The 15,775-nt window shown below is 39.0% G+C and overlaps 2 protein-coding genes across 2 annotated transcripts; one reads left to right on the forward strand and one right to left on the reverse strand.

The window, feature by feature from the left end:
• Positions 1–5,224, forward strand: PDE12 (phosphodiesterase 12; the record flags this gene model as incomplete). Its single annotated transcript, XM_008632333.2, has 3 exons — positions 1–543; positions 1,586–1,664; positions 2,405–5,224. Coding segments are annotated over 3 exons (1,065 nt in total), but the record flags the coding sequence as incomplete, so codon positions are not given.
• A 4,100-nt stretch (positions 5,225–9,324) lies between these two features.
• ARF4 (ADP ribosylation factor 4) lies at positions 9,325–14,036 on the reverse strand (the record flags this gene model as incomplete). The annotated part of the gene is made up of 5 exons (XM_008632335.2): positions 9,325–10,594; positions 11,482–11,607; positions 12,121–12,192; positions 13,327–13,436; positions 13,928–14,036. Coding segments are annotated over 5 exons (504 nt in total), but the record flags the coding sequence as incomplete, so codon positions are not given.
• Between the last annotated feature and the right edge of the window lie 1,739 nt (positions 14,037–15,775).

The raw sequence follows: 15,775 nt of genomic DNA on the forward strand, positions 1-15,775 counted from the left end.
TACGGGCCGGCGCGCGAGGTGGAGAGCAGCGGCCCCGTGGAGGCCGGGCCCGGCGCTTGCACCTTCGACGCCCGGCACCTCTACACCAAGAAGGTCTGCGGCCACGGCTCCGTCCGCGCCGTCTCCTACAACATCCTGGCCGACACCTACGCGCAGACGGAATTCTCCCGCACTGTGCTTTACCCCTACTGCGCTCCCTACGCCCTGGAGATCGACTACCGCCAGAACCTGCTCAAGAAGGAGCTGGCGGGCTACAGCGCCGACCTTATCTGCTTGCAAGAGGTGGACAAATCTGTCTTCGTTGACAGCTTGGCCCCGGCCCTAGACGCTTTTGGACTGGAAGGGCTGTTCAGGATAAAGGAGAAGCAGCACGAAGGCCTGGCCACTTTCTATCGAAGGGACAAGTTCAGCCTCCTCAGCCAGCACGACATCACTTTCAGCGAAGCCCTGCTCTCAGAGCCGCTGCACAAGGAGCTGTGTGAGCAGCTGGCCAAGTACCCCGTGGTGCAGGAGAAGGTGCTGCAGAGGTCATCAGTGCTTCAGGTACCAGCTTTGACATGCCTTCTTCTCTTTTCCCTCTTTCTTTTTTTTTTCTCCTCCTCCCACTATCTCCAGTCAGGTGTAGCCGGGCCAGCTTTGTTGAGCCTTAAGCAGAAGGAGGGAGGTGGGGGATTAACAATTTGAAACATGGAACTATGTTCTCTGTTAGCTGGGGTAATGGATACAGCGGAAGAGCAACTTAGGAACAAGAACAAAACGTTGAGACCATACTGAACTGGATATATGGAATTACCAAAATTTGGTTAAAAAAGGCAATATTATTTTGCTTTAAAATGAAGACAGCTGTTGAGATTCTGGGCCAGGTAGTGATTCCTTTGGCTGCCAAGTTTTTCACTACTTACTCTCATATATCAGAATGTATTTTATGAAACTTAAATCATATAAATCACTTTTAAATAAGTTGAGTATGCTTTATAATGCCTCTTTAGGAAATGACAGTAGGGAGACAAATAAGGTTGGACATGTGTGTGTGCTTCCTAATGCCAGTGGGTCTGCCCACAGAGCTGTTGTGCAAGTACAAGTGTGTAAGATAGAAGGCTGTGTCAGGAATTGCAGAAACACTGGTAAAAGTTTCCTACTTGTGGAGTGAGTACGACTTACAGGATTTCCTTGATAACTAAAATCACCTCCAAATTTATGTTCAATTTAACAATTATGGAATGCCACATTTGCTTGCCAAAAATTTGAGATTTAGCTCCAGTTCTATTGCAGAGAGAACTGGTGAATAGAAAATAAACGTATTTAAGAATGGTACAGCATGAACTATGTCTTAGGAAAAAATACGGCCAAACCAGACACAGTCAAAAGAATGTTTGTGAAATACCTGGATGTAGTGGTAATATTTTGGCTGATACCCAGACCTTATACAGATGATTAATGAAAAGCACAGCTCCTAAATTGAGTTTGTTATGAGCTTCAGATTCTTTGAACTGGATTGCCATAAAGGCAGAAGCTGACTAGTGCATTTTAAAATATATAAGCTCTCTATTTAAGACTTTAACAAAGACTGCTTTTTCTCTTAAAGGTTTCGGTTCTTCAGTCTACAACTGATCCTCCCAGGAAGCTATGTGTAGCAAATACCCACCTATACTGGCATCCCAAAGGTAATTTTGGCACATTCCTACATGTAGGATAACTGGGTTTGGAAAGGTTTTTGCTCTTTGGGAGAACAGGTTTCCCACCATTCTTTTGCAGCTATAGCCTTTTCTTCTGGAACTGAGGGTTTCCTGCCTTACTTCTTATCTAGATGAAATCAAGCCAGACTCCTAGGTCTGGTTATATATTTATTTTTTATTTTCTAGTCTGCCTGGGATTCAGTAGAATGCAGCTGAAAGCAAGGCAAGTCACATTACACACAATTCACCCAAAAAGCAGACCATAAAATAGAGAGAGCTTTGTGTGTGCTTGTGGTTTCCCAGGCCTGTTGAACATAGAGCTCTCTTGGGGTACTGCCACGAGGGCAACCAGACTGGGCTACAGAAGCTGTTAGAAGAGTTCTTCTCTTCTCAATTAGTTTTCTTTTGGTTCTGTGCCTTTTTTGGAATATTATTAGGATGGTTGCCATGAAATGGAAAACTGCTGTACTATGGGTATGGGTGTTAAAACTTCAGAGTTCTTGCATGTGCAAGTTTAAGTTAAAATTGTCTGCCTCTCAAAAACTTTCACAGTCACAAACTTTAAAGGCTTCTTAATCCGTGAAAACTATTCTAAAATGCAAGATTGCTGTTTCAGAGCTATATATGCTTAAATGAGCAATCCAGTGAGCACCTCCAGTGCTGTTCTGCATTATTTGAAATATTACTTTGAAATTACTATTTGAAATAATACTTTTTTATATCCTTAGGTGGGAACATCCGTCTGATCCAAATTGCTGTAGCCATGTCTCACATCAAGCATGTAGCATGTGACTTGTATCCCAATATCCCAGTCATATTCTGTGGAGATTTTAATAGCACACCTTCGTCAGGAACTTACAGTTTTATCAGCAGAGGTGGCATTGCTGAAGATCATGAAGACTGGGTCTCAAATGGCGAGGAAGAAAGGTGCAGTATGTCTCTAAGACATCCTTTCAAACTGCTAAGTGCTTGTGGAGAACCTGCTTATACAAACTATGTTGGTGGGTTTCATGGATGTCTGGACTACATTTTCATTGACAAAAATGCTCTAGAGGTTGAACAAGTCATTCCATTGCCAAGTCATGAAGAAATAACAACCCATCAGGCTTTGCCAAGTGTTTCACATCCTTCTGATCATATAGCACTAATATGTGACTTGAAGTGGAAATAGAGCAGCTCTGGCGTGCTGCTTTTGGAGGTTTTCAAACAAGAAATTTAATTTAATGTACTGCTGGGGAGCTAAGGTTAGACCCTGACTTGTATGCTACTAAAAGGAAAGCCAAAACGATTAATGAAGAGTTCATGTGTTTAATGGCTCTACTGAATATTATGACACTGCTCAGAATATTTGCATGACAATTTCCTCCTTTTTTATATGGTAATGGGAAAAAATATACTTAAGACAGGGTTTTAAAAATTGGATTATCATATACCTTTCTAGTGGTGTTTTTAAAGGATTAATAATTATTTTATTTAAAAAATATGAATTTAATCTGATTTGTAAGACAGTGTACACATTGAACCCTGCTTAATTCAGAACCAAACACAGAACCCAAACCCAAATGGATCTAGTTGACTCAACTTCACTGTAATTAATGTAATGATAATTTAAGTTCAGAAATTGTCTTGTTCACTTACCATTACTATGGCCCAACTTTTGGTAAGTTGCATGAACAATGTACTTGTACCTACCAACTTCTGAAAAGATGTTCTTAATTATCAGTGAATAGACTGTCAATAGCCAACCATGTTAAATTCAAGGCTGTAATTGATTTGGAAGGAATTTGTCTGCCCACGTAACATGGGTAATGAGGATAATGTTAATGCCTGGTGAAACTGGACTACATGAAGAAACAGCATCTACTTTGAACATCTGCTCCTTTTGGTTTGAGTCATCGGTAAGAAGAGAAATACTGGAATTTAGGACAACCAGCTTTGGATGGGAAGGAGCTTTTTATCAATATCATCTGTTTTCAGGTGGGGAGAGATACAGAATAGTGTGGTGCATTAGCTATCTGTGCCTAAATCTTTACAAAGAAACACAAGTGACTTGCAAACCTTTATCACAATGGTTGTATTTTGTTCCTCTCGTGCAAAGACAACCTGACTTTTTAAGTGTTTTTACGTGCACTTTTTCTTTCTATAAATAGCCTGGTTTTCCCTATTTTGTAGAATGTGGGGAAGTGTATTTTATCCATACCTTCACTGAATGTGTTGGAGGGGGCTTAATCATTTAACAAGCTTCTTGCCCTGCATCATTAGTCCACAGGAAACAAAGAGCATTTGGAAACCATTCACTAGATCTTCCTCTTTCACCTAATAAAACTCCCTTTATCAATTGTCTGTCACTGTTGTCAGTTGTTTGGGGTTCTTTTCTAGTTACTGGTGTCTTTAATGGCAAAACAAGTGTGCCTGGGTTGATAAAAGCTGTGTACTCTACTTGCACACCTGCTCACCTCCCCTGCATTCTGGTGCACTGTAGTTGTAGCTGGGACTCACTCAACTGTTTAAATGCTACTCAAACCAGGCAGCCACTTTCAAGTGGGATATTTCTGAGGCTTGCTGGTGCTGTCTCTTGCCATAGTACTTGCTATGCTGTGAAGGGTGGTGCTTTGTAGAAGCTTGTAAATATCTGCTCTTTTCTGTTATTTCCAATACAATTACTATTGTGTTTTGCTACTGTAGTGCCTGGGCATCTGACATGATGCTGGTAACTGCAGTAGCAAAGCCCTCAAGGCAGGTTTACCTTCAGAGATCATACAAAGTTAAAAAGATACAGGCCCATAAATCTCCAAATGTGTTTCAAACAGCATGATGTGAGAAGACAAAGCTCATGAACTGTCCCCTATTTTATTACCAACTCTGCACACAGATAAAGGGAAATGGACAAATTCCACTACTCTGAGTCTGTAGAAGCCTGTGTTGCTAAAGAGCTCATGTGAATGTCCTCTGCAAGTAGCTTTTTTTCAGGAATATAAGCAGTTAACCTTCTCTCTTATCCCAAACTCTCTTACCTGATCCTGCTCTCCTTGTTCCTGCTCATGCCACACCAAACTAAAACAGGGACATGATCCTGTTAAAAATACAGGGTCTTTAGTTCTCTTGTTTGTATTAACATTTTAGTGGGTCTTTATGTCCTGAACTTACTTACCTTAAAGCCATTTGTGCCCAAAGAACAAGATACAGGCTTGGAGGTAGAAAGAGGTGATGCAAGCTTGAAGCAAGACAAAAACCTGCTCCAGCAGATCCACCTCAAAACATAACACAATACCTCAATGAAAGGGTCCTCATTTATTCCAACAGCTTGGCCAGGCTTATATGTAAACCCTCAGATTTCTGGTTTTGTTAAGTCAGCACTTCAGCTAAGCACCTTTGGATACAAAAGGGAAGCAAAATGGAATGTGGCAATAAAAGTGGCAATGAAGGATGTTAGATCACTGCACTAGTGGATTCTTCCCGAAAAATTGGACCCTAAATAATTTGGGTGGGGTCTTTGATCAGTTACTGTTCTAAATCTAATTAAAAATAAAGTGTAATTCAGTCTTGCATGAGTTGATGTCTGTATTCTTCTAGACCGCAAAGTTGATAATAAAAGTATCAGTGATTCACAACTAAACTTCAAGATAGAGGTGTGAGGAGAAAATCTTACAAACAGAATGGAGGCTGTAAACCCCCATCTGGGCAAATAGTTTTTACTAATTTAGTAAAGGAGGGAACACTTTCACCTAAAGATGTAAAATTTGCAAGCATATGGCATCTTAAAGGGCAGAAAGATTAATTGGAAGATCTGTTCCAGAGAAAAATTCAGTATCAAGACCAGGGAAAACATTGAGAATGACTGCATTACAGCTGAGTCAGAAATATAGAGGCCTACAAATTGCCAGCTCTGAAAAAAATTGAGAGGGAAAAATAACAAATTCCACTGAGTAATGCAGGCTTGTAGGCTGGCAAGAAAAATGTCTCAGTCACTTGGAACAGTAAGATTGCAATTGTGAAGTTTGGAAGTGAGATTGTATTACATAGGCTACTTGAGCTCCCCTTGTAACTGGAAAGAACATTACTTTCCTCATTTTTAAGTAGCAATCCATTACACCTGGGTTACTTTGTCTTTTCCAAACCCAAACATTAAAAATCTGTAACTTATCCCTGGAACCAGAAGATGGAGCTGTTTAGAGAACAGACTTGCCTGGTGCTCTACCTCCCTTCCAAGAAACGGCAGCTCGCTCCTGCTCGCTGTGCTGGCACTCGGGCTGCTGCCTCTTTCCTCCTTCAGAGCAGGGAGAGGCAGCGCACAGGGAAGCTGGAATCTGCAGGAAGCAAGTGGTGAGGACAAACACGGCACTGGAACAGGCCCTTGCACATAGCAGATAATCCTTTACTACATTTAGGAGGAAATTCAGCCCCCTGAGCTGGTGGTGGGGAATCTCCAGACACAGTATCCTCCCTTGAATTAGGAAACTGCAGCAGCAGATGCTGACTGCCAATAGCAGCCTGTCAGGAACATGTCAGCATGTCTGGAATGAGAATGCAGCACTAGGGTTTAGATTAAGAGAGGCACAGTTCAAAAAACCTGGGTTTTTTGGGTGAAAGACAACCCTTAAGTACACCTTTGGCCCAAAGCCCCATGCTCCCAAGCTGTATTTACATCTGTGTGAGGTAACATATGGTGCTTCCTACTGCACATATGGTGATTTTAACTCCCATCTTAGCTGTTCCTACATCTCTGGACCTTGCCCAGCAATTAATTCTTCCTCTCTAAATCCCATCCAGAACCCACATTTGTGGAAGTCCCATTCAGCTTGTCTCTATTTTATTTCATAAACCTAAACTCACCTGTATTTGTTCCTCATCCAGCAACGGGAATGGTCCATGCCCTTCACAACAAAAGATGGGGTAGGATTTTCTTTGCCTCTTTGTAAGTGTGTGTGGAATTTGTTTGTTTTGATTACTCTACTTCCTCAGACCAGCCATTAAGGAAAAAGGAAAATCTCTTTGCCTTCTACTTGAATTTCCCATCTCTGATTCATTCAATTCAAGAGAGACTATGCTGCTTCCTGCCTGGCTGTTGTCTAAGGAGGGAGAAGTTTCTTTTCTCACGCTGGATCCTGCTGTGGACAAACTCATCACTCACAATAACATGACAGAACTAAGGAAACTGAAGCACTGGCCTTCTGGAGGCAGCAGACTTGGCTCGTTTTTAGGCTCTGGGTATTGAGAAATGTTTACCTGTGTATTTGATACACACAAAATAAACCAAGTTCTGCCAGATCCCTCAGACTGGTCTGGCAACTTGGAACTCCTATTATTCTTTTCCCTGACCATATCCATTCCAGACAAAGGGGTCTCTTAACCTCCTGTGACAGTACTTGAATTCTTGCACATCTCTTGTGTCATTGCTATTTTTGAAGGGTATAATTCAAGCATTGTGTAAAGTACCTTCATGTATCGTGATAAAGCAAGCAATGATGCTAAATATGATTGAGAAAAGGAGGAAGAAAGGAGAGGAGAAAAATGGTATGAAAAACCCAAGGGGAACAATACCCAGTGTGCTAAGGCATCAGAGCTTTCAACATCTCTAACTGTGTAGCTGCCTCGTTTCTCACATTCTTGGCATAAAAAGAAAATAGCTTCAAATCTTCCAGCTCCTCCAGTAAGAGGAAAGGCCTTAAACATTTCAGTTTTGGCAGGTCTGCTTTATTCATAAATCCAACAGCAGCATACAGAATGTAATTTCTTATAGTCCCCATTCTTGACAAGGGTGGGAAAGACTATTTGGACACAGTGATGTGCAAAGTTTCATCATATTGCACTCAAACTGCCTTTGTCCAAACCTTTTTAGAAAGATTTCTTAACAAGGGACTAATAATTGGGCTCTGAATTTTTGTTACTAGCAAAACCCAAACCAGTGCTTTACACAAATGGGCCACTCCTGTAAGCAATGAAAAAAATGAAAATCATGCATGTACTTAATCTAGAAATAAATTGTCACCAAGGTCAAATAAAAGAAAACCCACTCATTCTTCAGTACTTTGCTCTCTATAGTTAAGCTGGCCATCTGACACACTGAAATAAAGCCTCCCATATACAAATATTACTTGACTAATTCCCCAGTGCAGTAGAACTTACCCATTGTTTGAATATGAAGCTGATGTTTACAAAGAGAAATTTCAGCTACTGAAACTCACGATTTCCTGTCACTACAGTGAATGAGGAACACATTTTTAGCAGTCTCATGCCTGTTCAAGATTTTGAACTTCTGGGACAGCAGCTTAGTTCAGGTATTTGACTTCTGATAGGGAAATGACAAACCATGTTACTACCTAAACTCTTAACAGACATGAAAAAATTGGATGCTCAAGGGAATTTCATCTTCCTCTGGCGAGAAGGGCTGTACTGTATGTTGTTACTGATATACAACATTAACTTTGTCTTACTGTATTTCCATGCAAGCTGTAGCCTTAACCCTCATGCAGACTCTATCACTCTTAAATGAGGCTGAAGATCTTAATTACTTTCTGACATTGAGAAATTATTCATTTTATAGCAGAATTACACCTACTGATACAAAACCCAAACATGGTGACTCTGAAATATGAACTTATACACATGCTACAACTCAAAAGCATAGTGGCTTAACAGAGCTCACCTAAACTTGAATATTAACTCATTTAAATAATTAAATGGCTCCCAGGCAGAATGTTTCCTTCATGGTAATAGGCCTAATTTAAGTATCTACTGTTTCATTTAAATACTACCTCTAACTGTGTAACAAGCACTGTTTCATTTTAACCTACTGGGACTACAAAAACCAGCTTGCATTAGGCACAAGCTGTCTCTTCTGAATAAGGTGTACCTTTTAAGGTTTAACTCAAGGAACTGCATTGCTAGAAATATGCACATCAACAGCTACTGATCAAATGCATGGGTATATCAGCTTGGGTTAATAAGTAATCAGCATTTCATTAAAGGTGCAGGCAAAACCCTTCTCACCTTACACTGTCTCCTGGGTTTCCGTTACACATTTGAAGACACTTAATTACTGTATTCAAAAACTCTGGAATGTTCCCTGCTTAGCTGTGTTCACAGTAACAGTACCTTCTAAGAACTTAAACCTCACTTACAGCAGAAGCTGCCCAGGAAGGTGTTCTGAACCAAAACTAGCTTGAGTTTACTGGACCTCATCACCAGGATTTCTTGTAGCAAGGGTAACCAGACCTGGGTGGAAAATGAGGAGCACTTAGCCTGAAACTGCAACAGAATCATGCTTTCAGTTCCTGAAGACATCCAATCAATAGAACAGCATATTTTAGCTGGAGGGTTGAGCAATATTTGCCTTGATACAGCAGACAGGCAACAGAAAAACAGATTCTAAACTACCCATTAATAGTGGCCTCAAAACACGTTAATTTATGCCTTTTGAACTACAGAGGTGTAAGGGGACAGAAATATGAAAGCTGACAGTAGCAGTTGTATAGAGAAGATTTTGGGGGGCGATTATCAGCATTATTGTAATATTTGCTACATCCCTGTAAAAGCACTCAAGTTACCTTCCCAGCTAGCCACCAACAAAACGTGTGACTCTCCTACTGGAACCCACATTGGTTTTCACATGTAGATACAACTATGAAACAGACATGCATGCTTTTCAGGCAGTTCGAATTTGTTTTATTACAATTTTTTAACTGTTAGTATTTTCATATCTGGACATCTTAAAAGGAATTTTAGGTTTACAACTTCAAAAGACATTACAGAATTATGTAAGCCCCGATGACAGCTACTCTACTGCACTGTATACAATTTGGTTGCCTCCCTTCTGTGTCCTGCTCTACACAGCTCCAAACAAGTGAAAATCTGAGACTGGTGTTCATATTCAAGCTGCAGGAAAGCTCAGTATATGGAAAAAGAATAAGTGATAATTTGCATTCAACTATTTCAGGACTCAAGAAGAGCATACACAGAACTATACATTTTATCATTTTATTAGGAATAATTCCAAGTGGGTTATGAAGAAACTAATTCATTGAGTTTGATGAATTTTCCAAAATTTCCTTATGAAGATATGTTCACCAACAAACAGTAAAACTTCAGCAGAACTATTATACACTGGGCAAAAATAGTCAGGCTGATACCAAAAAGCAACATGCAACATAAAAAAAAAGATACAACATAAAGGAAGACAATCTGCTGAATATTAAAAACAACCTCAACATGAGCTCTTCGCAACCAGCACAGAACTATTCTACCCATCAAATCCAATTCACACAAAGGCAAGTTGGGCTAACAGAACCCAAGGATTAATAAAATGTTCCTCAGTGCAGTAGATTTGTATAGTGTTTTAGAGTATTTCCTTGGCTTGGAACAAGCAGTATTAGGAAATCTTTTTGGCAAGGGAGAGAAATAAATACATACGGAATGCTACATTTTTAAATCAGCAGACTGTCTGAGGAATGAAACAGGGCATCAGTAAACTAAGAGTAGCAGGGAGAAAAAAAATTAAAACATTAATTTATTGGGGCTCAAAGAGTATTCAAAACAGATCTTAAAGATGTCACAATAACTATACTCAGGCATTTAGGCTAACAAGGGGAATAAAATCAGAAGATACACTTTTTCCAAGTTAAGGAGATTTTTTACCCAAGCATATTGCTATCTTTGCAACATGTAGCTCGGTAAACAATAATTGGCAACGAAATAAGTTGAAACGCTGTAATATCCTGCCCAAATATCAGTTCCAGATACTGTAATAACCAAGATGCAAACTAATTTTGTTGTAACAAGCCTAGACCACTTATATCAAACATGTCCCTGGTGAAAGAGTCATCCAGTTGGAATTAGCGTTTTGAGAGTTCATTTGACAGCCAGTCAAGTCCCTCATACAGACCAGTTCCTTGTGTAGCACAGGTAGCCTGGACATACCACTGTTAACGCAGAACACAAAAATTAAACTTAAATACTGACAAAACGCAAGCTAAGTTATGACAGTATGTGAGACTCTTTAGTGTTGTTATAACTGTGTTAGTGTTGTAATAGTGTTCTTTCAGTACTGTTTTGTGCTGTAAGTAGGGTCAAGATTGAACAAATGGTATTTTTTAAAGTTTTGAGAAGTACATATAGGGTAGAGGAGGTTCAGACATTATCCAGAAACTCAAGTGTTGGCCTACTAAAGGCTACAACACAGTTTAAGGCACCAAGAAACAAATACAGAACTTGTATTTAGTTTACATGCTGAAAACTACTTCTTGTCTCTGGAAGACTGCTCTTCAGGAGGTGGACATGGAATTATCTAAATGAATGGACCTCTGAAACAGCTTCTATGGACAGGATCTTTGTGTGTCAATACAAACACTGAGACTACAAAAGGTGGGATGGTTTATGTGAAGCAAACCTGCATCTCTAAAGCTTGAGCAGATGGAATCAAACGCTTCAGAAGCTACTTAATTTCCTCCTGGAAGTGGGAATGCAGAATGCATTTGCTCTCCCAGAATATTGTGAAAACAGAAAAGCCCATCACATTCTTTTGTCAAATGCTGGATGCGTGTATTTCAGTGACTGACTGGAGTATTTGTATGTTTTCAGAAAAAGGTAAAAAATGAAACACCTGTAACAGCTGTACACACTGGATTATACTTCTAAATCACTTACTTTGAACAAGGACCTGAATTATGCGTTATAAAGTTTAGCAGCAGTTATGTGCATCTTTCTACAGAAAGAGGTGAAAACTACCCTTTCCCTTAGAGGAAATTCATGTTTATGATATAAAATAGAAGTAGAAAAGAGTTCAGCAATCAGAAAGTTTAGCACTTACAGTTCTGTTACGCAGGGACTGAAGACCTAGTTTATCTGTCATTTCACTGATTGCCATGGCATTTGGCAGATCCTGTTTGTTTGCAAACAGAAGCAGCACTGCATCTCGCAGCTCATCCTCCTGAAGCTAACAGAAAATATAGGCATGTTATTAAATTACCTCAGTTAAGTATATCAGTTACTTCAACAAACACTAAAAAAATCTAAATACTGATTTAAGGGATGTAAACATCTTCACTCTTGCTCCTGAAGTCACTAATAAGTATTGAGTGAAATTTAACTAGTATACAACAGAACTCCTGCAATTAAGGAAACAATTTTCAATTTAGAAAGTTTAAATTTATGGGCACCCTGCTGATGAAACATTCTCTAGCACCAATTTGTTCTTCCCAAATTCTTTTTCTGCTGCATCTATCAAGGTTTCATGAATGAAAGGTTCTGACACATTATTAGTTCTCTACAGAGTTGAAATTACAACTCTGTGCACTACATGACCCAGAATTACCACGTGAATACAATATGCACTGTACAAAGTCCCTAGAACTTTTAAATCCTAAATCTCTTAGGGAAACTGACAAACATCCAAAAATAGGACAAAGTCAGTCTAACAATAATACTTCAAGAAGATACTGATATTTACCATTTTCTGCAGCTCTTCTGCTGCTTCCTGGATTCTCTCTCTGTCATTGCTGTCTACCACAAAAATGAGGCCCTGTAGAAAGTTTAGCAGATTTGAAAAAACCAATGCAAATGTGCAGCACTATGTTAAAACTCATATTGAATATTGTGATTGCTTACCTAAGAGAGGGGACAAATTTAACAGAAATTTCTGTTTAAACAATGCATGACGTGTGTCTGAACAACTACCTAAGTCTCAACTTCAAAATAAAGTTATGAAAAAAATGCAGCAAAATTACAAAAATGAACTCTTCCCCCCTCCCCTTTCACTCATCATATTGAAAATCACAAGTGCTTCAACTTCTCATATTTCACTGAAAAAACCCACACTGTTAAAGGAATGTCTGAATTTGTTTTAAAAAGTTTGTACCAAACAGTATTTTGAATAGCATCTCTGTTATTCAAGTGTCCTTCTTACACAATTTACTCTTAACCTTTCAGTCTGAAAACCTTACTTTTATCATTCTCTTCAATGAAAGAGATGTGTCTTTTAGAAGTATTCAGTAACAGGACAGTAATAAGGAACTGAAATTAAGTATTACTCTATTCACAACAATATGGTGCAAGGTCCCTTTTGTCAATCCAGACCTCACTATTTTTCTGCACCAATCATATGCATTGTGCTGCACACAAATATCATGGAAACAATTCTATATTCAACACAAAAAAAACTCCAAACCAACCCAGTCCAAAAGTTTTCTGACACTACTAAGCAATTTACGTCATTACTTGTGAACCAAAGGAATCACATTTATGTCCCAAAAACTGACTCTAGTCACATCAGGGTGAAGCTGATACTTTTTCATCAACTGTTAACAAGATCTTTTATCGTATTTTAGACACTCAGCTTACTAAAGACACTGATACAGCATAGTAAAAGCCGTATATTTTAAGAGTTCCTCACAAGAAACCAGCTGCTCTGGCACATTACAGAACACTGGTAAATCCTAAAGGACTTGATCCTTGAGAGGCTACACTCACAACTAGGCTTGAAGCCCTTAGAGTAAACTAACTTCAACTAGAATAAAATCTGGGTACCCTCAGAAGTTGCAGGTTCTAGTGCAGAGCCTTTCTGAAAGAAAGAAAACAACTTTCCATATATACTCTACAAAACACAACGAGGCTTTACAAAACAGGTCTTTAACTACTGCCATCTGAGAACTCTTACCTGTGTGTTTTGGAAATAATGCCTCCAAAGAGGTCTAATTTTATCTTGACCACCAACATCCCAAACTGTGAAACAAATGTTTTTATATTCTACCGTCTCCACATTAAAACCTAAAAATGAAGGAGTTTAGTAATTAGAATATTTAGTTCTGGTGTTAAAACATAATTCTAACCACGTTAAAGATAGATACTTCATAAGCTACACTTCTCCCAAGTATGTATAAAATGGCTTCTCAATATTGAATTGGTGGATCAGGAAGAAAATTGACTGAAGGGAGAAAAAATAATAATCACTTAAATCCAAGTCCAAGTGGCTGAGCAAATCTTCCAGCCACAAACTGTGAGGCTTCTGGCGTTTGGGGGAAGAGGTGCTACTGATCCGGTTCCTATCCTCCTGCGCATCTGCTACTGGCCAGAGTCAGACAACGGATTCTGGTCAGGATGTCTCTTTGGTCTGACACAGTTATGTTATGGCAGTACCAGACAGTTCATGTTTGTCTTGATTCTTATTCTAACAGCAAAGATAGGAAGTCCCTGCACCCTTCAGAAGCCTGTCAGGTTTAGAATAACAAGAATAAAGATATAAGAACTGGTGATCTTACCAATAGTGGGAATTGTGGTGACAATTTCTCCTAGTTTCAGTTTATAAAGAATGGTTGTCTTACCAGCAGCATCCAAACCAACTAGAAGGAAGAGAAAAATTGATTTAGTTCATAAACTGAACTACAATCTGCTAATTTAAAAACATGCCATTGTACATGCAGAGTACTAGGGGTTTTTTTACTAAAAACAGCTTTTTAAACACTCTTAATTAACTGCTGATAAACTATGTTTTTCCCCACCTACTCTACCCAGCACTGAGAGAGAACAAGCCATGAAGAAAACAAGCTCAGTAAGACACTTCCATTCACAACCTAAGGATTCACAAGTTTCTAGTCATCTTTCTTAGTATTTGTGTTAATTAAGCTTTATCATTCACTTTGGAAGTTTCTTCTGTCTAAATCAGGAAGATTTTAAAAGCCTAGCAGTAATCTACAAGCAGCACACAATTTCTAACTGATCACACATTTGTTACTTCACTAAGCTCAGGAAGGCCTCACTTACTCAACCTTCTGCAAAGTTCAGCTTCACAGGCACATGGACCAACTGAAGCTGGCACTATCCATCAAAGACACTTCTGTGTTCCTTATTCCAGTCTCTACTCCCTTTGCTAAAACATTTCTTTAGCACTGACGAAACCACGTATATAAGGAATCTCTCATCATCCCTCCACATACACCCCAAGGGCTGTAACTTCTCTTCAGGATATCGCATCTATACATTGAGATGCACTAGGATGCGTCCATTAGGAGCCTCCACTGTTGGTCTTTACACAAGATCTGCTGCACTTAAATTTGCTCTTCTGTTTCTAAAACAAAAATTAAGCTTGATGTTTTTCCAAATAAGCTATGTGGTATTAAATATGTGATCCTTGAGAAATAAAATAAAATCAAGCCCAAAAGACTTTTTGGAAACATATCACCAACACTGTATGCATACATTGTAGTTTTCCAAAACTATTTGTGAAACTGCTTATTGTGACGCATTTTAGAACACATAAGTGTAACTCAGAATAGAATTCTTCAAATTAGAACCCAATACCTAGCACACAAGGACCTCCATAAACAGCAGGTACTAAACACCACAGCATAAAATGTCTATCTGCGAAACTTAACACAGTCAATCACATTTTGTCCAAACAAAAATATACCCCATCAAAAGAATTAATTCTTTTGCAAGAAACCAAATGCTATCCTCATTTTATAAGGATAATACATATTCTTAAGTGCTCTCAGTTAACTACCTACTCTGCACCTGCAATATATTAAGCTTTAAGAGGTTTGGTGACTTGCCTATTAATAATACAACTGTTTCCTTAGAATCACCAAAAAAATGGAATTCAAAATTACCCACTTACTCAGAATGAAACCAAACTCTTGAAAAACCTCCTCTTTCTCAAGGCACAAACTGCTGTTGCAGCAAACTAATTTAAAAACCCTATCTATAATTGTCCTATATTCTAATAGTGCACACAGGATTAAACATACCAATGCAGTTTCTTTGGTAATGTGATTGCAAGTTAGAAAAAAAAAAAGTTGTTCTAATCCTTAATGTCATGACAGCATGAAGGAAAGGGGGTGGGGTGGGAATCTACCACCAAAACCAAAGCTCCTTGACTGCCCAAATACTCAAAATGAAATTTAAGGGTTTTAAGTTTGCTGTTGTTTAAGTGTTGGTTTCTTTCAGAAACACACACAAGCATGAACAAAAAAAAGCCACAGTGCAGCAGAAGTTACACAAGAACTTGCAAGTCATGAAAATTGTAAATGCCACAATTTTCCCCACACCAGTGAAGTGTCAAGTCACCTTACAAAACCCTCTAAGCCAACTTATGAACCCTCAAACACTCC

Source organism: Corvus brachyrhynchos, unplaced genomic scaffold (genome assembly GCF_000691975.1).
Source record: "Corvus brachyrhynchos isolate BGI_N302 unplaced genomic scaffold, ASM69197v1 scaffold4, whole genome shotgun sequence".
NCBI lineage: Eukaryota > Metazoa > Chordata > Aves > Passeriformes > Corvidae > Corvus > Corvus brachyrhynchos.